This window comes from Molothrus ater, chromosome 1, assembly GCF_012460135.2.
Source record: "Molothrus ater isolate BHLD 08-10-18 breed brown headed cowbird chromosome 1, BPBGC_Mater_1.1, whole genome shotgun sequence".
NCBI classification, from domain to species: Eukaryota; Metazoa; Chordata; class Aves; order Passeriformes; family Icteridae; genus Molothrus; species Molothrus ater.
Window position 1 is genome coordinate 14252235 of NC_050478.2, and position 23693 is coordinate 14275927.

A 23693-nucleotide genomic window follows, 5' to 3' on the forward strand; every position below is an offset into this window, starting at 1 on the left:
TGGCATACATGGCAAGGCCGTATGTGCCGGTGATCTTCAGCCTTGGACTGAGTTCCTTTAGCAAAGAAAGTTCTCCCTGACCTGAACAACTTTACTCTTTGTACCTGAGTAGTAGATAACAGAAGAATGAGCTAAGTGCACCTCTTTGTGAAGTTTTTAAGAAATTCATCTGAGTCCAGCATGCTTCACTGCAGGATAATGCTTAAAAGATGAAAGTTGCAATTCTCATGTAATCTCATGATTCAGAGTTCGTGATCCATCTATGGGCAAACAGTGCTTATGCTGTAATCCGCCTCTAGAGGCACTTCTCCTCTTGGAAGCAAAGTCTAGAGGATATTTTCTCTGTTTGGTTAATACACTGATTTAAGAGCTTTAGTAATGTTCGTAAATCTCTGTGTTACCATAAAAGTGTTTTAATCTTAGTATTGTATTCTTCCTCAACTTCCACTGAAACGGATGCAAAATCAAGCGCTTAAACACCTATTTTGGGAGGATCAGTCTTGAGGAGATAAGGAGAAACCTTTTGGGAGAGAATTAAAGTGTTGTGCTGGTGGAAGTGCTATGGCAGAGGCTTCGGAGACGCTGGCAGGGCGATAGAGCGGTCAGATGGGGGCCTGTGTGGCCGGGGGCTCGCTCTGCTCTGTCGCAGCAGTTGCACAATCGCAGCCTGTGCTGTGCTGTGCTGTGCTGTGCTGGAGCACAGCTAACACAGCAGAGCGATGCCGCGCTGGGTGCGTGCATGGGAATAGCTCCCGTCTGCACCAGAACCCTCCTGCTGTGCTGGTTTCCCCCCTTTCTGATCCGGAAAACATGACCTTTTGTTTCTCTGGCTTACAAAGGCAGCTACATGTACACGATTCTGCCGTCGCTGTGCCCCAAGTGCCGCCAGTTCCCGGCCCGGAGGTGCCTGGGGAGCGCCGGGGCCGGGAGGGGGAGCTGCGAGCTCGGCGCTGCCGGCCCGGCCCGGCCCGGCCCGGCTCGGCCCCGCCGGGATCGCTCCTGCGGCCCCGCCCGGCGCCGGTGTCAGCTGGGGACAGCCGTGCTGAGCCGCGGGGATGGCTCTGGGCGGCCGGGGATGGCTTTGGACAGCCGGGGATGCTCTGGGCGGCCGGGGATGGCTTTGGACAGCCGGGGATGCTCTGGGCGGCCGGGGATGGCTTTGGACAGCCGGGGGTGCTCTGGGCGGCCGGGGATGGCTTTGGACAGCCGGGGATGCTCTGGGCGGCCGGGGATGGCTTTGGACAGCCGGGGGTGCTCTGGGCGGCCGGGGATGGCTTTGGACAGCCGGGGGTGCTCTGGGCGGCCGGGGATGGCTTTGGACAGCCGGGGGTGCTCTGGGCGGCCGGGGATGCTCTGAGCAGCCAGGGATGCTCTGAGCAGCCGGGGATGCTCTGGGCGGTCAGGGATGCTCTGAGCGGCCAGGGGTGCTCTGAACAGCCAGGGATGCTCTGGGCGGCCGGGGATACTCTGGGCGGCCGGGGATGCTCTGAGCGGCCAGGGATGCTCTGAACAGCCAGGGATGCTCTGGGCGGCCCGCGATGCTCTGGGCGGTCAGGGATGCTCTGAGCAGCCGGGGATGCTCTGGACGGCCGGGGATGCTCTGAGCAGCCGGGGATGCTCTGAGCGGCCAGGGATGCTCTGAGCAGCCGGGGATGCTCTGGGCGGCCGCGGAGGAGGCGGTGCTGGCTCTGCACGGCGGGGAGGGAGCAGCGCGGAGCCGCGGGGGCGCTGCCCGGGGAGGAGGGACAGGCGTGTGCCCTGCGCTGGCAGATTTGCTGTTACTTTTGGAGCTCAGTCAATAGGCTGACAGCACTTTTTTGTGCGGATGTAAACAAGGCTGCGAGTAGAGTGGGTGTCGTTCACGCGTTATTTGTCCTAAATTTAGAGGGAAACATTCTGCCTGTTCATTAATAGTTAAAATAAGACTGATTTTTTTTTTCCCCAAAGGATTTGGTTATTCCATAAAATGCTTCCTGTATTATATTTTCCTAAGGGTATATGGGTCTTTATCTCTAACATGTAATAAACTTCTCTTCATCCTTCTCTAGTACCATTAAAGCCACAAGGCCTTTGTTGTAAAAGTATACTAATGAATAGAAATGTTACAACAAGAACAGAAGTCTTGTGTTTTCCCTTCATCATGCATCATCCATTTTAATTAGACGAAAGGGTGGTGAGTACTGTGACAAGAGTCTGGAATTAAAATCATTAATTGATGTCAAGCTGACGAGAGACTGCTAACATGAATTTACTGACAGCAGGAAAGAAATTAACCTTATTACTTTATTTAGTACATTGGGACTATTTATTATTCTTTCCTGTGTAAGTTCAATGTGTTCTGTTAGTGATGATAGAGAAAGACAAATAATTAATAAAACCTACATTGAGTTTTATTACCTCCTATCAATGACATTGGGATGAAAACCACATCAATAATTTACAAAAAACAAACCCACCACATCCTTCTAATCAATGTAACTCATCAAAACTGTTGCAGCAATATTTTTGATATTTTAGATGAGTATAACAGGCTATGCTCTCTAGCCAAGTAGAATTGCAAAAGTGATTTGATTTAAAACCGTGCCTTAGTTTCTTAATGTCAGTGTTTCAAAAAATGAAACATATTTTCTGCAGCAATGACATTGATTGGAATAACTGTCTGGTTTGATCATCATTGGAAGGTCAGCCTAACAAAGATGAGTTTTAATGTTAAGCATCTTTATTCTTTAGATGAAAGAGTACAGCAGTGTCTTACAGAATGACAGCAGCATCCTATAGATAATTTGTGACCCAAAGGTCATAATAAAAGAATAGAGGGAAGGTCATCCTGTAGTAAAGGCCATCTGGAACTGTTAAAGTATCAGATGGAGTAGGGGGCTGAACAGCAGGACACTCTTGGTGTCTTTCCAGATTTCCCAGAGAGACCATAATATTTTTATTGGAAAACCCGAACTTTTTCCCCCTTAAGCAAAATATTTTCATCGAGCAGTTTCATCTTTCTTTAAGGAAAAAAGACAACATACTGTGATAAGGAAAGGATTTTTGTTTCTTACAATGTCTAAGAGTTATCTGTGTTTTTGAAATAACTCAAAGATTCAGCTTTACTTTCGCTGCTGCTGTATTTTGATGCCACTTAACAGCTTTCAGAAAAACTGTCACCTCTAAAACCATTATTACTGCAAACATTCAGAATATAAGTAATTAGTGAAGTTTCCTGTTAAAACTTTCACCTTCTTTCCAGCCTGTAACAGAGGAGAGGAAAAATTCCTCAGTGATCAGAAAATCAGAGCGTAATGTTCCTCATTCTCACTTATTTTGTGATGGGGTCTGCTTGTCTCAGTTTCATGGAGATTTGTAGCATTGTTTTTGGCAGTGGTTTTTTACATAATGGATAAGGGTGCAGGATATGAAAAAAAAATCAATGGCAATAATTTTTGGAAGGGAACACAGAAGTGAAGCATGTGAATTTGAGCTTTGGAAAAACATTTCAGGCCAGTTCCACTTCATAAAACTACTGACTTTGGGAGCTATGTAAATTGAAGCCTTTATAGAATAAGAGTTTTTCAATAGTTTTTTTGGAGTAGTTTTTCAAACAAAACATATTCTCTAGCTACATATTGTAATTACAGAGATTTTAAGACATCATGCTAAAAGCATATTTTCTCTATTATTTTTCTATAGTGATTCAACACATTGCACTGGGCAAGGTCTAGCCAAGTCCCAGCTAAGTCCATTGCAATATATTGAAAAAAACATAATTTAAGTGGTCTTTATAATATTCTGTGTCATAAATTAGTTTAAGGTGTCTTGTGGATCATATAAATTCAGTACTCTCTTAGACATACTAGTTCAAAGTAAGAGCACTAAAATGTTTCACTTTAGAATGCCAGGAACTTCAGGCTAAGGAAGAGCATGTCCTCTGATGTCATATGAATTCTCCTTTAGTGGCAGAGTTACTGTGGCAAAGACTTACTTGAGAATTAAAATAGCTATATCAGAGTTACAAACTCACTGAATTTATTCTGTCTGAATTGAACAGAACTCAAAACCTGTCAGGTTTTCCACACTACACAACAGGACTCTGACAGTAAAACAAGGCACTAATCCTACTCCTTTTTATAATTCTTAAATGTAGCAGCAAGTATTGGACCAGCCAGAAAGACACCTAATGATGCATCTGTAACAGGCAGATCCATCCTCTCTCCACAGCACAGCTGCAAACTTTATTTTGTAACCTGTTACTAGAAGAAACCCTTCAGGAGTTATGGGACAGCTGGCTCTGTTTCTGGCCACGCTAGAGATTTGTTCTGTCCTTACTGTGACCCAGTGAGGTTTTAGAAGTGAATACTCAGAGGTGTTGTAGGTGTGAATTTGAGGGTCCTGAGCTAAGATATTGACTTATAAGCTATATTCTTTATTGCTTTGTTTTTTATTTTTCCTTACCTTTTCTTTCATCTTCAGTGTATGAGATTCACATAATCCTTGCTTTGTTGTGAGGTTTTTCATTGCTTTTTTTGTCCCTTCATACTGTTTCATTTTCCATCTTCCAGATTTGGCTATTTTATACATAGTACTCTAGAAACACAGAACAATGGACCTGAAATAGGTGAATTTTGTGCCCACTTCTGTTGCTAGAATTCAGCTAGAGGAGCATGGCTGGTGGATAGGCTCAGCTCAACTGACTGATAAGAGCATTGTAGCTCAACCTCCAGTTGCTGCCTGCAGTGTCTGGGAATGACTGATTTGATTCATGGTATGATACATTTGAAATGTGGTTTGCCTATGCCATTTGCTTCTTGGACACATGGGAACAGCTGCTCCTTACACATCTAGCTGCAGAATTCAGATGTTACCCACCAGTGCTGCTCTCTGGAATTATTCTCCCATCGGGGGGAAAAAAATGTACAGGAAGAAATGGTCCAAGCAAGTCTGCATGAAGGAAAGCAGAGCCCTTAAAGTGAGGAGGGAGGAAAGCAGGAGCCTGTGTTTCAGCAATGTCGTGTTTCAGCAATAGTTGAATATCATCATCTCTTCCTTTCTACTTCAGTCCAGCAGAAGAGCTAAATAGGAGATTAGAGCTAAGATAATCTAATGATGAAGGACCTGTTGTCATAGGTGTAAATATCAGCCTTTCTGGCCAATTTTGTTACGCAAAAGACAAACTAATTTCCATTTTACTTTCAGACAGCAATGATGTTCTTTGATGCAGCATGGTACCCAGCAGGGTACCAGTCTCATTTGCTCATTTGTGTGATCCTTCACTTCTGGGGTCACTGATCCTTGGATCAGACATGAAAATAAGGACAGAAAATTTCAGTCAAGGTAGTGTTTGTTCTGGAGATAGGAGGACGTATGCTGCTGTGTACCTGCAACAATCTCCTTTGGTTGAAACATACGTATTCTTTAAAAAAAGCACAGCAGGCTAACTCTCCACCCTAAAATGTGGCAGACTGTTAACTGTAAAGTAGGCTGAAAGCTCCATTGAAGTGTAAGTAAGATAATTTGCAGATTTTTTTAACCCAAAGTAAGCAAGGATCTTCACTTGTTTACTGCAACATCCAAGAAAGCAGGTTTGAGATACTGACAAACCTGCTGACATGGATGTGTCGTCACTTTGTAAAGACAAAGGGTGAATCAAGAAGGTCAGGTGATAAGGAAGGATGGGGGTGAAATATATGAGATTCCACAAGGTTAGAGGAAATAATTTTAATGTCTCCTTTAGTTTCATCAATGTCACTTGATTTCAAATTGGTGTTTGCACTTCACCTGCTCATATGCATAATATTTACTTTCTCTCCTGCATTTTTTCATTTCTTTACGTCTTCATTTGTATTTTGCTGCCTTCTTTAATAGCCTTCTTTAATATAACTCCTTATGAAAATGAGCATAATGTTCTCTCCTTAATATATTAGGGCACTTAAAGTAATCACCTTATCACCTTTATCCTTCACCTTTTTTTCTTTTTTAACTGCAGCCCTCCTGGGTTGTAGCTCATTAAACGTTTTTGAAATTCTCATGCATCTCTTCTGATTTGAGGAGGGGGGATCTTCAGAGAGACAGTAAGTACTATCACATATTCTAATTGGCAGATAGGCTGTGATTGTTGAAGGAGAAAGAAAATTAAGACTGTCTGATTATGTAGATACATTTCTTTAATTTAGAGATGATGGGCAGCCTTTTAAATGAAAAAAAATGTAGTTCTTGTTATATTTCTCAGCTGTTGTAGAACCAATGCGTAGGAAATACATGTATGTAAAATTTCTGTGTAGGTGCAGAATTACAGATCTTTAAGAGAGACCATATCACTCTTTCAAGGTAGTATCTGCAGGGTGTGCCATTCCTGCAAGATGTTTCTTTCATCCTGGTGTTTTTTTTGGTTTTTCTTTTTTCTTTTCCTTAGTTTACAATAAACTCTGCAGCTTCCTATGGCAGTCTTTTCCACTGCCTTTTTTTTGGAAGTTGCCCTGCTCACAGTATCTCAATTATTCTTGCTTCAGTTAAATACCTAACACATTATTCTTTTCCTCTGGTGTTTGCAGATGGCTGTTATGTCCCCACTCTGTCTTTTTCTTCCCCAAACAGCTTGATGTTGCTGACTCATATATGTTACCCAGTAGAATTTCCAGATCCATTCTTGAAAAAGCAACTCACAGGTTTTTTTCTCTACCTTTAATTGATTGTTTATTTATTTGAACTATGTTAATTACCTTCTAGTTGCTGTTATTTAAGTTAATTCTATTTTTGTAACCTACTCTGTATTTCAAGAACATTTGAAATCTTAATCCTTTCCTCCAAAGTTCCTTCATTTGGGTTTTCTGCAGATTCAATAGTGTTCTAATTAATAATGAAAAACCCTGAGTAAATTCAGAGTGATCCACATAGAAAATATCTTAATCTGTCCATTCTGGTGACTGTGAATCTATTCTCTAGATACTCTGTAGGAGCAGCCTTGTTCAACCTATTGTATCCATCCCATAGCTGTTTTTCTTAGCCTGGGACTGTTTCTGCTCTGTTCATAAGGCCATTTCCCATGTTTTAGAAGGGAAATCTGACTGACTTTAACCACATCTGTTCTTGATAACTCTATGGTGGCTACTGCTTGTCCCATTATCTCCTCTGTGCTTACCAGTAGTTTACTTAAGGAGGGATTGAAGTTAAACTCATGAGTCTTTAATTCTCCTCCTTCTCTGAGGTATGTTTGACTTTTCCTATTTTTTTAGTATTTTAGCTGTCCTCAACAAGTTCTCCTAGTTGCTGAAAAAGCCTGAGGCTGCCTCAGACTGTTGTGTGTGTCAGATGAACTTCAACTACCTTAACCAGTTTCTAGCTACTTTTTTTGCTGGTATATTGAAGATATTTTTGTTATTGGTGGTAGTCAATTATGCTGGTCATCTGCTTGCAGTCAACCATTTCAGTGAAGACAGATGCAAAGGGAAAAACCATTAAGCCTCAGGTCTCCTCAGCATCATCTGTCAATATCCTTCCCTCACTGCCATGCAGGGGAGCAACCTTTTCTTTGCTCTTCCTTTTACTGCTAATGCAATTACTCAATGATTTATTGTCATCTTTAAAGCTCCCTGCTACTTTTATTTCACATTATGCTTTGGCCTTTCTGATTTTGTCCCTGTATGCTTGTGCAAACTGACTACATTTTGCATGTGTTTCCTCATGTGTCTGAGGTCAGAGGATGGTCATATTTCAGTCAACTGGTCACACATGTATATCTATAGCAGATAAGGCAGAACTCCTAATTTTTTTTAATGACTTGAGAAAGTTGGGTCTCTAGCCTTTCAATTAAAAAATTATATTTACATAGCAGTATTTTCCGACTTTTTAAAAAATGCATTTAAGTTTTGAATGAAATGGGGGGAAATGAAGAAGAGGAGGTGTCTTTCTTATTTAGAAGCTGTGGCTGTTGGTGGCCGGGATTATCAATTGTGCACAGTGATCCTTTGGAATGATTTTCCCAGGGAAGCAGATGGCTCTGCTGAGGGTGGTTATAACTGTGATAACTGAGTAGCTCTAATCATGGCAAGAAAAGCTAAGTGTCATATGCTGGTTCAGAGTGAAATCACAGTAATGCCTATAATCAAGGTACCCTCATTAGAAGGCTAGTTGTCAGAAAAATTCTGCTTGGCTCCAGACAAAGGTCAAAGAAAAATAGAGGAGAGGACAAACTCCCATATTGACTTGATTGCCAAAAATTAGAAAAAGGGCCATTAAAGCCCTGAAGGCAGTAGAGAAGGTTGGGGGAGGAACAGTGAGACGTGGTGTGCTGTGCCTGCAAGGTATTTTTCACTAGCAAAGAAGGAGGGGACAGATTTGACAAGATCTGGCTGCTGGCCAATGCACTTTCTGACCTCTTTATTAGAAACAATATCTGGCAAAAATTGGGCTGAATGTGTTCATCCCGCTGGACTAACTTGAACAAGCTGCCTGGCTTTCTAAACGTGTTGTTGTTTTTCTCTGTTTCCAATCCATCATCCCAGTGCATGCCAGTCTGATGGTAGAAGAACTGAGAACTGGCAGCCGTGAATGGCTTGTCATTAAGCTTCTGTCCTTACACAATGCTGTTTCCATCCTTAATAAACATTGTCAGCCATCTCACATATGTGGGACTGCAAGCGTTCAATACTGATTTTGTAAATGAGTGAGTCTCGGTGGAAAAGACGAGGGTGTGGATTATCACTTGGGCAATAGCTGAATCCTGGCAGCAGCAGGAGGATTAATTGAATTGACCAAGCAATTGCACACCAGAAACAGCAGCCAACCTTTTTCTGCTCTTAGGGGAGGACATTGCTGCCATTGCAGTGGCAAATGTAATGTACTAGCCATGAATATTCTTCCCATGCTGTGTTCATCAATTAAGATAAGTAGTGATTTTTTTGCAAGGACCTAAATCACTAATATGAAAAAATCCAAACAAAGGAGACTGAAGGTCCCGGGGGATTTGGGATATACTTATATTTTACTCCCAACTTTAGATGAAATAAGGCTGATTTCTTTTGACAGCTTTGCTTATTCACTTTTACCAGCAACAGCTCATCCAGCTCCATGGATTTGACTTTTCTGTTGCTGAAAAAAGTTAAAGTATAGTTCAGAGAACGGCAGTAAACATTTAGCCCAGGGTGGAATTGAACCCCAAATCAATAAGATTACTTAGTACCCACATATGAGTTACATGGCTAAATGCCCTTTATGGTCAAGGAAGGGGTACTCAACATGGTTGGTAGAGCCTGGAGAAGAGTTTGGCTTCACCTTAAAATGTCCATGTTACAGATGTTCAGCTGAACTGTGTGCTGGACCATGCAGCAGCTGCCTGATGTGACTGAATCTTGACCAGCTCTCCTGGGAGTTCAAAACATACCTTGATACCTAAAATTAGGTGTCTAAAATGGTAGATGCCTTCATCTGAAAGCTGAATATCACTCACAGTTTATAAGAAGGGAACAAGGTAGCTACTGTTTCCTGGGGACAGCCATGCAAAAGCTTTTGCCTTCTTTTTGGGACCACCATTTCATGTGCATAGGAATTGCTGTACAATGGGTATGTCTATCATTACTGGATTAGCTTGCAATGAAAAGCTCTTCTAACAATTATAGGAAGTTCTGCAGCTAACAATATTGTCATTTGAGGCAGTTATCATTAGCTTTTGAATTGAATGGCACACAAATGCATGAGGATAGTTTATACTGAACATTATAATTTGAGTCTCAAAAGTATGACAGTGTGTTGTTGACATTTTCAGTGTTAACACTTCAGCAGGAAGGGTTTAGAAACTTCTTGGGGTAGCTTTTGTATTTTTAAAAGTTCAGTTTAAATACTGAAAAATTGATTAGCAGTTTCTGCAAAAACTCTTTGACGGTGAAACGAGTTATGTGAACATTAAGCATTAGCATTATTATTATTGTTATCAAACCACCACAAAATCCTTAGGACGGTCATAAATCCTCAAAATTAGCTGATCTGAAATCTCAGACATAGGCATTTTTATTGTGCCATGTCATGAAGGAATACAATTCAGTGAAGACAGCTTAATACACTTATTCACATTATGAAACCAAAGCACTGTGGTCAAACACTTCTCCAGATACTGGATTTCATTAGTGGGGGCGTTGCTGATTAGGGCTGAAGCACAGAGCAAGTTCTAGGCTCTCATCTGTGCTGCACAGTGTGTTTACATAACCATTTTAATCTTCCCCACAACAGTCTGCACTGGCATTTCCCACATCCATACTTGATATGCTATGTGCTAACAAATGATTTAGGGCGCATCAAGCATATACACACATGAGCACACAGAGGGGCCAGCATAAAATACAGCATCACATTAAGTTCAAGTCCTTATAAAAAAATATATTCAGAGTTAAAAGCTATTCTAATTCAAAAGGGATAGTGCAGTATTCAGCTGAGAGCTCTTACTCTTTTCAAGAGTATGCCTGCATATTTTTCCCTAGTCATTTGGTTCCTTCAAGCTGAAAGACATAATGTTTAAATGTGGTATGTCCTTGAAAAGGCAAACCCAAACATATTTTAAACAATATTCAAAAATATGTTGAGCAACTGAAATACCTATACTTTTGTCATGTGAAAGTGCTAGCATTTTCACACTGGCTTAAATGTAAAGCACAAAAGAATAATTAAGAGAAAAAAATCAGAACATTTTGGGTTTCAGTATAGTCAGACACTTTATACCTTTAATTTTAGTGTTATCTTTTGTTAAATGTTATTGCAAACAGTTACTGGGTACTTTGTTTATAATTAACAGGAAGATGAATGTGTCTAGACTCTAATTTTTAATACTATGTATGTGTATTAATACATTTTATTAGCAATTGTAGAAAATACTCTAAAAATTTTCCTGGTAGATGTGGCCATAATTACTTCCATAATACTTCAGCAATCAGTTCTTTCCCACTTGAATGGGAATAAGTATCCCTCATGGAGCCATGCATGGGAAAACATGAATGCTCTGGCTGCAAATGGCTCAGCATCCAAACTATTAAAGCCAATAAGCAGATGCAGGAGAAAAGGTTTTTCACATGAAGCAGGGAACTCATGTCTGCACCTGTGGGGAGTGATGTGATCTTCATGGTCAAAAGGCACAGAAGGTCACTGCCCTCTCCCACAGTAGTTTGTGTAACAATGGCAGGTATCACCTGTAACCACCAGGTAATTCTGTTTTGTAAGCACTTCAGGTAACAATGTTTTCTTCTGATTGAATTACTCTATGCCACATTATTGTTACACTGTCTGATTTCATGCACTGAAATTTTGGTTATCTAAAATGCATGGATTTTTTTCCTTCAAATTTGTGTCAGTGTTCCCAAATGTGATGATAAATTATCCATTTAAAGGAAAATTAAAGCTACCAATGTCTAAGAAATTTCTGATTGCCTTTGCTTCTCCCATTCAGAGGACAAATATAAGTAGATAAATACATTTCTTCACAGCGTAAATAGTACTGGACTACAAATTGGGAGGTAAACTACAGTGAGAGGAATCAACATGCACAGGTGGTTTTCAGACCTGCATTTCCCCTACATAGATACCTTCCAAGTGATTAAGGCTGTAACACTTCTGAAATAACAGTTTTGGGGTATTGGGGAAGGTAAAATATATGCTTTTATTTTAAAATAGACCTGCAGAAACCCTGTTTAAGTTTGAAATGAGTTTTGCATTTAAATTTGAGTCCCTCTCCACTGTAAATTAAACAAAAATCAATTCCAGTCTGATGTTGCTGGAACTGTAGAGGAAAATTCTCTCAGCTGACTAGTGTTATAGTTTTCACTTCCATTTTTCCCTATTAAAATAAAAAGCAACTAATAAAGAAAATAATTTAATATTTGCAAAATGAAAAAGTTATGTTACTTTAAAATGAACTTTTAATTTTTTTTTTCTTTTCACTGTGACTGAACATGGGGCATGTAAATGGATCATTGAGCCACCAATGTAGGTAGCTCTGTTTGTTGAAGGTAATTCAGTTAATCAGTTGTATCCCAAATCACTATCTATGATCAATACTTTCAGAATTTGTGGGGGAAAACATGTCTGTGTATCCATCCCTGTATTCCCTTACTTTTTATGGTGATCTTTGTAAAGGAATAGTTTCCTTGGGATTCGTCTGACAAAGAGCCATTTCTGATCTTCACATACCAGCTCAGGGCTGGATTCACATGCTTGAACACAGATGACTTGTGTCATTTGGGCTGTCACAGTCTTTGGGACTTCAGCATGACCTGGGGGAGTCCTTGCCCAGCAGCTGCAAGTCCATTAGGATTACCTGGGGATGTCAGGTGGCCAGAGCTGCTTATATTTGAGCAGCTCAAACAAGGCTGGGTATCCAAGCTCCCAAGGAAGACCTAAGCAGCAGCATCAAGAGTGTCTCTAGAGTGACTTCTTTCTTTCTCTGACACATGGATAGTTCCTGACTGGAGTCTGCTGCAAACAGCTCCTGGCCACCATAAGGGGAACCTGCACACGTGGCTGCTCTGAGCTCACCTAGTGTGAGCACTGGGATTTCATCTCTTTGTCTGCAGTCTGAATCCCACCCTTTGTGTATCCTCTTTTGTTTTTGCAAATCTAATCTTGAGGGGGCCATTTTAAAATTCCCAAGAATGTCAAAGTTACCTAACTTTAGGGCTTTTCTATTTTCAGAAGAGTCGAGGCTTGCTTTCAAAAGAGACAGACGCTTTGAATGGGCTGTTCTTGTAGAAAGTTGGCAAACAAGATGCCCTTGGAAATGGCACACAGCAGAGATGCACAGAGCTGTAGTCTGCACGGATGGATGCTGTCACTCTGTAGCCATGGCTGTATCAGATGAAAAAGGAGCACATTTTATTAATGGAAGGGAGGAGACAGCTTCATATTGTGATGATGACAGAGCATTAAACTGCTCTGGGGCGACAGTGTAAAGGGGGGCGTGGTCAGCTGGCTGTGCATATATGTGTGTGCAATACATCAAATTTCATAAAATACCAAAGAGACTTCGAAGCCCAGATCAAATTTTTGTAATAGCTTTATGTGCTTTTGAAAGTATGACCTCTGCTCGATTTGTGCTTGTCAGATTCCTAAATGTCATCTGTTCTATCTGTCACTTTTTATCATACAGCTAAATTAGTGCACATAGATATAAACCCTGTCCAGCATCACCTTTCATTTGTAACTTTAACACAAGGCATTTCTGAGAAGATACAGCCTGCTTTTGAGAGATGCCAGATTCTGTTTATATTTTTTAAAAAGCATGCACATCTCAAAGGAATCATACAAGAATCTGCTTCTGCTGCTTACTGCATGCATGCAAACATAAATATATCCATGTATCCTATCCCTACACAGTTTTTAAATTCTGGAAAAAAAATCTTTGTAGTATTAAGCTAAGAAAATGCATTAAAATTCCTCTCTAAGTACATGCATTAGAACCATTAAATCTGGTAAGTTTTGATGAAGTACAATACAATATGAATGATGTCAGGCCAGGTAATAGCACAGGCATCCTAGGAAGCATGAAACAATAGATTAACTCTGTTTAGCAGCAGCTATGGCTAGTCATTATTTAGCTAATAATGAAACAAAAAACAGTGGATAATCAGATGTACTCCTTAAAGACCATTGTTGATTGTTAGCATTGTTCAAATCTAGGCTTTAATGTCCAAGGTAAACTTGAGACCTCATGGCAAATGGAAACTGTAAACCTTCACTGGTTTCCACTGAGATAGGCTACCTAAAGTGTCTGCTGACTGCTGCTTTCAAATGCCTCAGGGGGGACACCCATCGGTTTCAGCCTTCTCTTAATTTTTCAGAATCCAAGCGAAAACTCGAGAATTTCGAGAGAGGCAGGCTCGGGAGCGTGACTACGCGGAGATCCAGGACTTTAACCGGGCGTTCGGCTGCGACGCGGATCCGATGTACGCCGGCATCGCTGCCTACGACTCCCCAAACAGCGGCACAGTGACGCTGAGCGCCCGGCCACAGAGCCCCAGGGAGGGGCAGACTGTGGAAGCCTTGTACGCCCAGGTGAAGAAACCACGGAACTCAAAGTCTTCACCTGTGGACAGGTAAGCGCCACACATCAATCAATGCACCCTCTCAAAACCCGCCCTTGTGTTGCTGTGGTCATGGGAGGTGGTTGTCCACGTCAGTTGGAAAGGCAGAGCTGCATTGTTGTTAATGGCTTTTTAAAGCTTTTATGTAGCACAGTGTTGAACTCACTCAAATAAACCTGTTACAGAGTGGAACAGGAAAGTTGTTCTCTGCAGAGCAACTACATTTCTTCTCTTTCTTCAGATGGTTTGGAATCTTGGAATCACTGTTGGGTATCGTTAGAATTAAATTCAAATTTTTTATGTAATCAGGTTTATTTGTCAAAGCTCTAGCAGATATGTTTGTGGAATACAACATTTCTAATCTATTTACAGCTATTACAAAATCTCTAAAAGGTTACTGTTGTTATAGCAAAAATGGATTAAAGCTTACGGGGATTCTAGTCCTGCTGTAGTCCTGAACTTCAGTCTAACAGGCTGAGATTTTTGATTAAGTATAGACCAAGAGAACAAATTCTAAACTTCACTCTTGAGTTACTTGTTGGGTTGTAGCTTATGATTTGTACTCTTCCTGCAGTTACATTATCTGAACTGTCTTGCTTGTTTTTATACTGAAACTGGGGCAAAATTCTGGTTTCTGTTAATGGAGTTGTGAGTTCATTTGAAAACCTGAAGCTAAAAGAGGAATGTAAACTAACATAAAATAAAAATAGTGAGAGGCAGAATTCACAGGGGTTTTTTAATGCTTTAACAGTGAAAATACACCTGTTTTCTTGGCTTACTATTGTAAACTTGTAGTTCTGCATTTTCTCAGCATTACAAAAATTAGCACTAAAATCCTAGTGCAGGATGTATTGTTCACTCATTTGGAAGTTACTTATTTGGTTCATAGTCAAGCCATTCATTTTGTTTTCTACCTCATTGTTTCCAGCAGAAAAATATTGAATTTTCAGTAAAATCAGCAAAGCAATGTCTTTGGTGCAGTGTTTGAGATCTGTGTAGCTTCTACATGACCAGTGGCATTCACCTTGCATATTCTGTTCTAGGTGGTAATGGAGTAATTTATATTTCAGCTAAATATCTAAAACTCTTTGAGGACTGAGAGCATTGTACTTGACCCTCCACTTGATCTATTTTGGAAATTTTTTTACATAATATTGATAAATATATATCCTCTAATATGACAAATAAGAAAATCTCAGCTGCATTGTGGAATGTGTTCATTTTTACTAAAAATTGGTTGCACAGCCAATTTTTATTTTCTCAATCATATTGTTCTCTTTCATTGTGTAAAAGGTCTACTTTTCATAGTAAATAATTTATATATTGAGGTATATGTATGTTATTTCAGTGAATGAAGCAAAATAATGTTAAAAGATGACAGCATCTGTGTCCTTGGAATTTTGTATTCCTCAGCCTTATATTGGCTGGCACTGGTATGCCCAGGTGCCTGACATTTCAGCACTTTTGTGCCTTTGGAAATCAAGATAGCTTGGTTGGATATGTCTGCCACGTGGTGACTCTCATGGCTGTTTTTGTTAGACCAAAGGCAGTGTTTCATGCTGGAGTTGAATGGCATCAATGTCACATCAACAAAAAAAAAGTTCTTTGATACAAACCTGGCACAGCAAAATAGGAGACCTGTGTGACCCAGTTAACTCTGTGTGGTGGCTGATAAAAGAGCCAGGAGAGAGTGAGTAAAGTGGAAGATAATGGAGTACCAGGGGAATCTGATGTTAATCAGGTAGGTAGGACTAAAGAGCAGTGCAGTAGTTTTGTACATTCAGGCTGCTCCTGGAGCACAGAGGGTCCTGTCTCTCACTGCTGGATCATGCTGTGACAAAAGGAAAGACCCAGCACACACAATGGGCCTGAGCAAAGGGATAAAATGCAAGTAGGGTACCAGAAATGGGGCATGAAAAACCAACCCTAGTGCTGTGATAAAGGGGGACAACATTTGACAAGAAACACCCAGAAAGAAATATTTAATTCAGATGTAAAAATACTATTATTTGCTATAAGTGTACTCTGAAATGCCTGTTCAGGGGTTTGAGGCATGAAGGTCTGGTGTATTAGGGTTTTCTTTCCTCTCTCCTCTCACATCTGTATCAACAATCAAGCTGTGGAGCTGATGAATCCCCCTGGTTCCAGGGGACCTTCTGGGAGTGTTGCAGTGATGTGCACAGTCTCAGGCTCACAGTTACCTCTCCCAGAAGCTGGGTCTGCACTTTGGGCCTAGTGTTGAGAGTGTGTGTCACAGAATCATGTAACAAATGGTTTGGATTGGAAGGATTTTAAAGACCACCTTTAAAATCTGTGAGGGAGCAGCTTTCAGTTGTCCTTAAGGTGTGAGAGGGGTGTCTGGGAGCTTGACCTTTGTAATGTTCAGTGTGAGAGCCTGGATTATGGCTGAGATACCTGCCCAAAGGCTGCTCTGTCTTTTACAGCTTTATCTTAGATATACTAAGAAAGCATCATCTGAGCATTTTTCTAAGAATCAGTTATCACCATGTGGACCTGAGGTGCTTTTAATTCTTTTGTCTCCTTGTCTGTAGAATACCCATTTCCTCACCCCTTGTGCATTGCAATCTCTTTCTTGCTATCCCTTTCCAGCAGTGAGACTTTGCTCTTTCACTTGGCATTGCCTTTGATGCCCCTTTTGACATCAAGCATCCAAATGCCTCTGCTCAAGGCTCTTCTCCATCTCTCTTCTCTGCAGTCTGATTCATTCTCAGAAAGCTACAAGAAATTTGATGACAAATAGTTGGTTGCAGTTCTGCATCCTTAAAATATTGTGTACATGAGTGTTCACCCGTGGTGAGTGTTATTTTCAGTGTGTTTTACTTCTTCTCCCTCCCATCCTTTCCTTTCTTCTGGATGATTCAGAGGTTACCCAAGTAGAGACAGTTGCTTCCAGCCTTTGTGGATGGAAAGGGAAATCACTCAGTTGTTACCCTTTGCTGAACTGCCAGGAGCTGGTCATGGCCAGGCTGTCTCAAATCTTTAGCACGTTCATATTAAAAGCAGCATTGTTTACATGGGAAATGTTATTTCTATTGAAGTTTGATGCTTAGTGCCAAACAAAATTTGACATTTAAGTATGTCCAAAAGGTTATTTAAAAGTCTGTTACGAGGAGTCTATAACAAAATGCCCCTGTAATAGTTTGCATACCATTGCTGAATACTTATGACAATTTTTTTTGTAACTTGAAAGAGAATTACTGTGGCTGTGTGTGAGGCCTTGTCAGGGTTTGTTTTCCTTTAATATTCCCCCAACTTCTCTATTACTTTCATCAACACATGCCACCAACCATTGTAAGTTTAACTGTATCATGGCAAATAGTGAATAGCAAAGTGGAGGACAAGTATGTCAACTGCTCATCAGTGTAGACAGATAGTACAAAACACTAAGAAGCACACGGTGATTCCCTAAACTTTGTCTGCCAATTTCTCTAAATAGAAAGTAGATCATATAATGTCAAAATACAGCAAAGGAGAAAAAGATTTTAACTCACTCACTGGAGACAAGCAGAGCTAGATGTGTGTAAGTGACAATGACTTACCAATTTTACTGACAATGGCTATTAAAAAAACCCAGCCTGTAAATAGTAAATGCTACTCAAATATATTCTTACAGGATTTGAAACTGGTTTAGAACTACTTTAATGCAGATTTGTATTGCATCAGAGTTCAATCATTTATGGATATTTGGTGGGGTTTAGACGGGAAAGTGTTTCTTGGTTGGTTGGTTTGGTTTTTCAGTGATTGTATCAGTTACGGATATAACACTAAAAAAGTTATTTTCTGCTCTTTATCCTAGACAATCAAAGCAGATTGTCTTTCTTAACAGAGGAGTTTATTGCTCAGAAGAAAGGAAGCTCTAGCAATAAATAAATAAACAGATACATAAATATGTTGGGAGAGATTGATGATCAGCCTAACTCCATATACACGGGCTGCCCTTGTGACATCAGCTCCATCCAGTGCACTGACAGCGAATAGAGACAGGCTGCTAAGAAGTTTTTCACTTCTATGTTAGGCATTGATGGAGTGAAGCAGAGGTGGAATGTATAATCTATGTTTATTTTACCATTTGGGAAAGAGGTGTCTCAAGAACATAGTTCTTGAGAATAAGGCTTTCAGCTTAGCTGAAAAATGTCTCTAGTATGTTTTGCATTACACAGAAGAGAAGCTGAATGACTGATCAATACTGCTTTTCATGTAGATGACAAGGATGCCATACAGTGGGGCTTTATGGCAATCACCTGACATCCATAGCTGAGCACGATGCAGAAAGACAACTCCTAATGGCTGTCACTCTTTAATCATTTCCCACCAAGAGTGCATTGTCCTGAAATAAAATAGGCACTGTGCTGCTGTAAATCTAAATAGCTTGAAAATAGTAGGTTAGACTCCTCCAGCTTGCTGAGGACATTTTAATGGAAACATAAATACCATAATCATATGCTTTTTGCACGCATTTTGCCATTAAAAGAAAAAACCTTCATTTCAGAAGGGAGACCTTTATGAGCTGCTTTATTTTCTATCAGAAGTGGAATCAAGTTATGTCAAAGGAATATCTGGGAACTGAAAATAACCCCACTTCCTTTAACTGTCATCTGCTCAGTGCAAAGAGGCAAGATTGTTTTTTTCAGGTCGGGTCACATACTTTCCTTGCTGCTTTTCCAAAAAGAATGGGAGAACATTTTATTAAGTTGTTAACTTTGATTCCCTCAGTAATATCTTTGTGCGTAAATTGGCATGAGAGTAATGAAACCTGGAAACTGCATAAAAACACTCTGATATAATAAAAGAATATGTAAAAAGTGAAATAAGCAGACCCTGTCTTTCTAGTGTATATAAAATAACTCTTAGCAATAGCAGAATGGGTCATGAAAGCTATGAAATACTATATTGCTGTGCTTGGATAAATATTTGTTAAAAAAGCTGGCTCTTGCGCAGCTATATTAAACTTCTTTATTAGTAGTGTCAGTCACAGGAGTGTTCTTAAGTCTGTGGGATCATTTATGCCTAGGAATTGGAGCTCACTGCTAGGCCCACCAGAGATAGAGATTGGAGTTATTACTTAGGGTGATGCATCCTGTAAATGCTAGGGTGTTTCTCAGAAGAAGAGATTTTTTGATGGTTCTGGAAGTTGACTTGAAGAGCACTTTCATGAAGAGAAAGGCCATGACACTGAAAACCATCTATCCAGTGACATTTAAAACCTTCAGAGCTGTGCAGAGGGCTAACAACCTATATTGAATAAGATTTTGAGTAAGCTCTTCCCTCCTACCTCTGTTTACTTCTCTTTGCTGATCAGGGAGTGTTTTTCCATCTCCTGGATCCCTTGTTCTTCCCTGTTCATCACCCTCTGCCATCAGAGCCCTGCAGATACCATGCTACAGGGGAAGGAACCATTCATGCAGGTGAATGTGTTGAGAATATTGAGAATAAGTTGCAGAGATCTTCTAGTTTTGCAAACACCATAAGTAATTGGTAATGTTTCAGAAATTAACAGTCACAGGTTTTAAATCCTTACCTTCAAGTCAGTGTCTCTCTTTTGTGGCATTACAAAGCTTCATTCCTGTGAGAATCTGACTTCTGGAAAGACTTTCCTGGCCTAGGAAGTGGCACATATGCCATTATGGAATAATCAGACTCTCCACGGCAACCTGCTGGAGAGCAGTGGGTTAATGAACTGTTTGCAGTCCTCTAACATGTAAAACTGAAAAAAATACTTGGAAGTCATTGTGGTATTTTTCTTCCTCTGTCTGTTATAACCCAGAGAAGGATTAGTTAGAGCCTCTGTGAGACTCTTCATGGGGTTTAATTTCACTTTAGCGCTAACACATTGGGGTTTTTTGTTTCTCTACCCTTCATCCTATAAGCCAGTAATCCTTGCCCCCAGGACTGCCTAAAAATTAGCTTGGTCTCTCATAGACCTGTGTATTTAGAACCCAATAGACACTATTAGCATTGGCATTTTATTATCTTAGGTTGGTTGTTTTCTTTTGTTCTTCCATCTTGATAGAATATAAGACAAGTTTTAATATAAATTCATGAGGATTTATGTGGGCTCCCTATTGTGAAAGTATGCAACTGCACTCCCCTGTTTGGGTTACCACTTTGGTGGAATAAATGGCCGACTTACAGTGAACTCTATTCAGGTCTCCTATTTTAATTACTTGGAAGTCCTGGTCTCTCTCTGAATAGATCCCAGGCACTGATACTGTTGTGAGAACCACATCTCTCTCCATTTACCACAGCCTCACTGAAACCCCAGTGGTTTCTCTTCCCCTCTGCTCCGGCCAGCTTGCCATGCAATCTGAAGTGTGACAGCTATTTGTTTGTTTTCACAAAAGCAGCTGGGGTTAGTACCTCTACAAATGGTTGCAGTGGGCAAATGCACAGAGAGATAAGAGAGGTGAACTTCCCTCCCTGGGTTACAGGACCAGGAGGTGAAGAGGGGCCCACCCAAACGTGCCCTTGGTGCCCCTGCTCTGGGAGACGGCGGATGGGCTCCTGGGCTGGAAGCTGGGAGTATCTGCATAGCTGGGGGATTTTCAATTCCTTTAAGTGCAGTTGAGAGACTGTTTATAAAAGGGGGGTCAAAACCTGTCACTTCAACACAATATATTGGTAATTTAGATATGTTGTAACTGAATTATGCGTAGTATTTTTTGCTGGTATATTAGTACAATTTTCACACAGATATAGATCAGTTGAGTGTTTTGTTGCTTGGATTAAAAAAGAGAAAAGCATTTACTTTGTTATTCAGATGGTAGAAGTTAATACTTATTTTTTTTTAAAAAGAAGAAAAAGGAAAACTATAATTATATATCCCAGTATGAAAAACCATGATGCAAAAGCTGGAAAAGGCCATGTCTCGGGCATCAAATGGTTATTGTATGGCTTGAGATTGCAGTCCAGAAACCCAGCTGTGTGCATAACGTGCACATCTTTTTTTCCCACTAATGCCATCAATGCAACTTGAACTTCTTCATCCTGAGAAAATTATGGGAAATATTTGAGTACTCAAAGCTGAAAAAGCAAAGGCTTTCCATTCATTAAATCAAGTGGTTTGATCCTACCGATGTAAACTGCTAAAATCTGTTCTTTGCAAGTCCTACTAACCAAAATTTGGATTGCAAACTGATGTTGTGCCTCACTTGAACACCATAATTTAATCAGTTTAATTTGTTGTTGCTATTGAATGTGGCCCTTTCTAAATAGAATACAAATTTATGATCTTTTTGTCTTTTATGTCCCTCCAGTCAACCCATCTGTTCCTCTTTGGTGAAGGATTCAGGCTTCTCCTTTCCAAGCATTTGAAGAGCTAGGGATTTTTCATTTTAGATTTTTCTGGCTATGGGAGAGGGGTGCAAAGGAAGAGCTTGTAGAGAATCCTGTATTTTCACAGAATCTTGGATTTTTACTTTCTTAAATTAAATATGCAATTTGAAGTTAGCTCTTTAATGTAGTTTAATGGATGAACAGTAAAATGTTCTTCTAATGTTGGAGGATTTGAAAGGGTTTTCCTTCTTTGCTATTTTTGTGAATGATACCTCCTTCACAGATGAGACAAACTATATTTAACTACACTGTTTATCCTTATGGCCAGCCTTGTTTGTTTATGTGACCCACAAATCATCCTGCTTATGGTCTAAGTACTTTGTCACTGGAGGAAGTGGTGGAGTCTAATTGTGGGGAGGAATCCTCTGCAGTGAACTTCAGGAAGGAAAATAGCATCACTTCATATGGCAAGGGGAAGTGGTTAATTCCTTTTAACATATTGTAAACTCATTGAATGAAACATACCACACTGGCAGCCCTGGAAACTGAGAAATTCCTGAAAGATCTCATTTCAGTTTGTTCTTGGTTAGAAAGCTGAAAAACAGTGCTTTTCTACTCATCACTCAGAAAACAGTGTATATTCCTGCAGCCTTGTACTTCATGATATATTGTTAAAGAATTGGTTTATAAGGTGTTTGAAATCTTGTTCCTTAAGGCTCAAACACTGTGATGTGAAACATTGAAAGGTTTCTTGCATGACTTATTTTATATGATTAGGTATTTCTGAAAAACATCAGACTTATTTCTAAAATCAGACTTACTTGCCATGATTTTTTTTTCATTCTTTAAAATACTAGTAGCATTTAAATAGCTTTTCAATTTGATGTATTCATAGCACTCTTTCTTACATGATGGATATATCAAATGTTATTATGGTAAATAGATGACATATTTGTAATGGATAGGTAATTTCATGTACTCAGAGTTTAGACAGTGATATAACATATAAGACTTAATTTATGAAAGAAAAAGCAGAGGAGCAGATTTTGCTTCATTTTAATTTGTGTGTAGTTTTGTAACAATGCATGGCATGCCTGAGCTGCATTGCTTTCTGTAATGAAATGTCTTCTGTGGGCAACAATTCATAGTTTAATACAGCCTTCCCCTCATTCCTAGGTTTCCATTTAAAAGGAAACACAGTACAAACTGGGATGGAAAGAGAACACATAATTTCTACTCCGAACATTTAAAAAAAACAATTAGACTTCAAGGGATGTGAGAACTAATGTCCCTCAGACTTTTCATTTCCACTTATCTTTGGGATGGGAAGAGCTGTGACCTGGCAAACAAAGAAGACAGAAAATATTAGCATGGGTCTTTATTTCCCAAGACATAGTTCATGGCTCATTAACAGTGGTAGTATCTGTTACTATGCTGCAGAGAAAACAAGCAGAAGTTGCCTGTTGTTACTTTGTAATTGCATTAGTAGATATAGTGTGAAAAAAAAGAAAGAAAAAAGGAGAAAAAGAAGGTTTAACTGTGTATTATTTTGTACATCATCTTAAACTGTGCTGTGTCTGCCAGCTTAAGATAAACTTTATGCATATTGGCTAAAATGTCAACCCACCCGTTTTTAGGATTTCTAAATGCCCATCAAGAAATTGAGGCTTGTGCTGAAGCTATTTTAATTAGCAAAGTGTGATTTAAAGGTTGCTAAAATCAAAAAGAGCTTATTCATTTTTCATCAATAATAATTTTTCTTAATATTTCATCAGAACCTGCTGATTCGGAGACCACCTTCTGGGCTTTGATTCATTAGGACTGCAGACATAATTTAATTTTTTCCCCTTTCCTCGTTCTATGATATGCTCGTGATATGCTCTTTCATCTTTGAGACATTGTTAAGATGTTTCTAACATTCACAGATTGCTAATTGATCCAACTTTTTTTGAAACTGTACTTAAGACAGAGCCTTTTTTTCTGTGGAAACAAGTTTCCATGCATTTGCTTTTATTAGTGTACTTTTCAGTCTCTACATCTGATAAAAGTTCTCAAACAGACATTGAAAATGTAGGACTTGTATGGTTTTATATATGGCAAGTGAGGCAAAAATATTAGGGACATGATAGAGGGAATTTTAAAGAGTTGGTAGAGTTATTAAGATTATGCAGTTACTACATTAGGCCTTTGTAGTTCATCTAGAACTAACTTGGTATTAAAACAGTGCTGTAAGTAATGTTTCTTTTTGTCTAAATCTTTGGGGGATCATGGAGAAGAGCAATTATGGGAATTTATGCAAAGGCATTTTATGAAAGGATGTACAATTAAAAGAAATTGCTCCTTTCACTTTAGTAG

The 23693-nt window shown here is 39.8% G+C and overlaps 1 protein-coding gene across 10 annotated transcripts in view; it reads left to right on the forward strand.

The window, feature by feature from the left end:
* Positions 1-23693, forward strand: part of PARD3 (par-3 family cell polarity regulator) — a 452341-nt gene that overhangs the window by 331925 nt on the left and 96723 nt on the right. For all 10 annotated transcript variants that reach the window (XM_036401877.1, XM_036401985.1, XM_036401886.2 and 7 more), the window contains one exon: positions 13803-14057. In XM_036401877.1, the coding sequence (XP_036257770.1) occupies positions 13803-14057 (255 nt within the window). The remainder of the gene's footprint in view (positions 1-13802; positions 14058-23693) is intronic.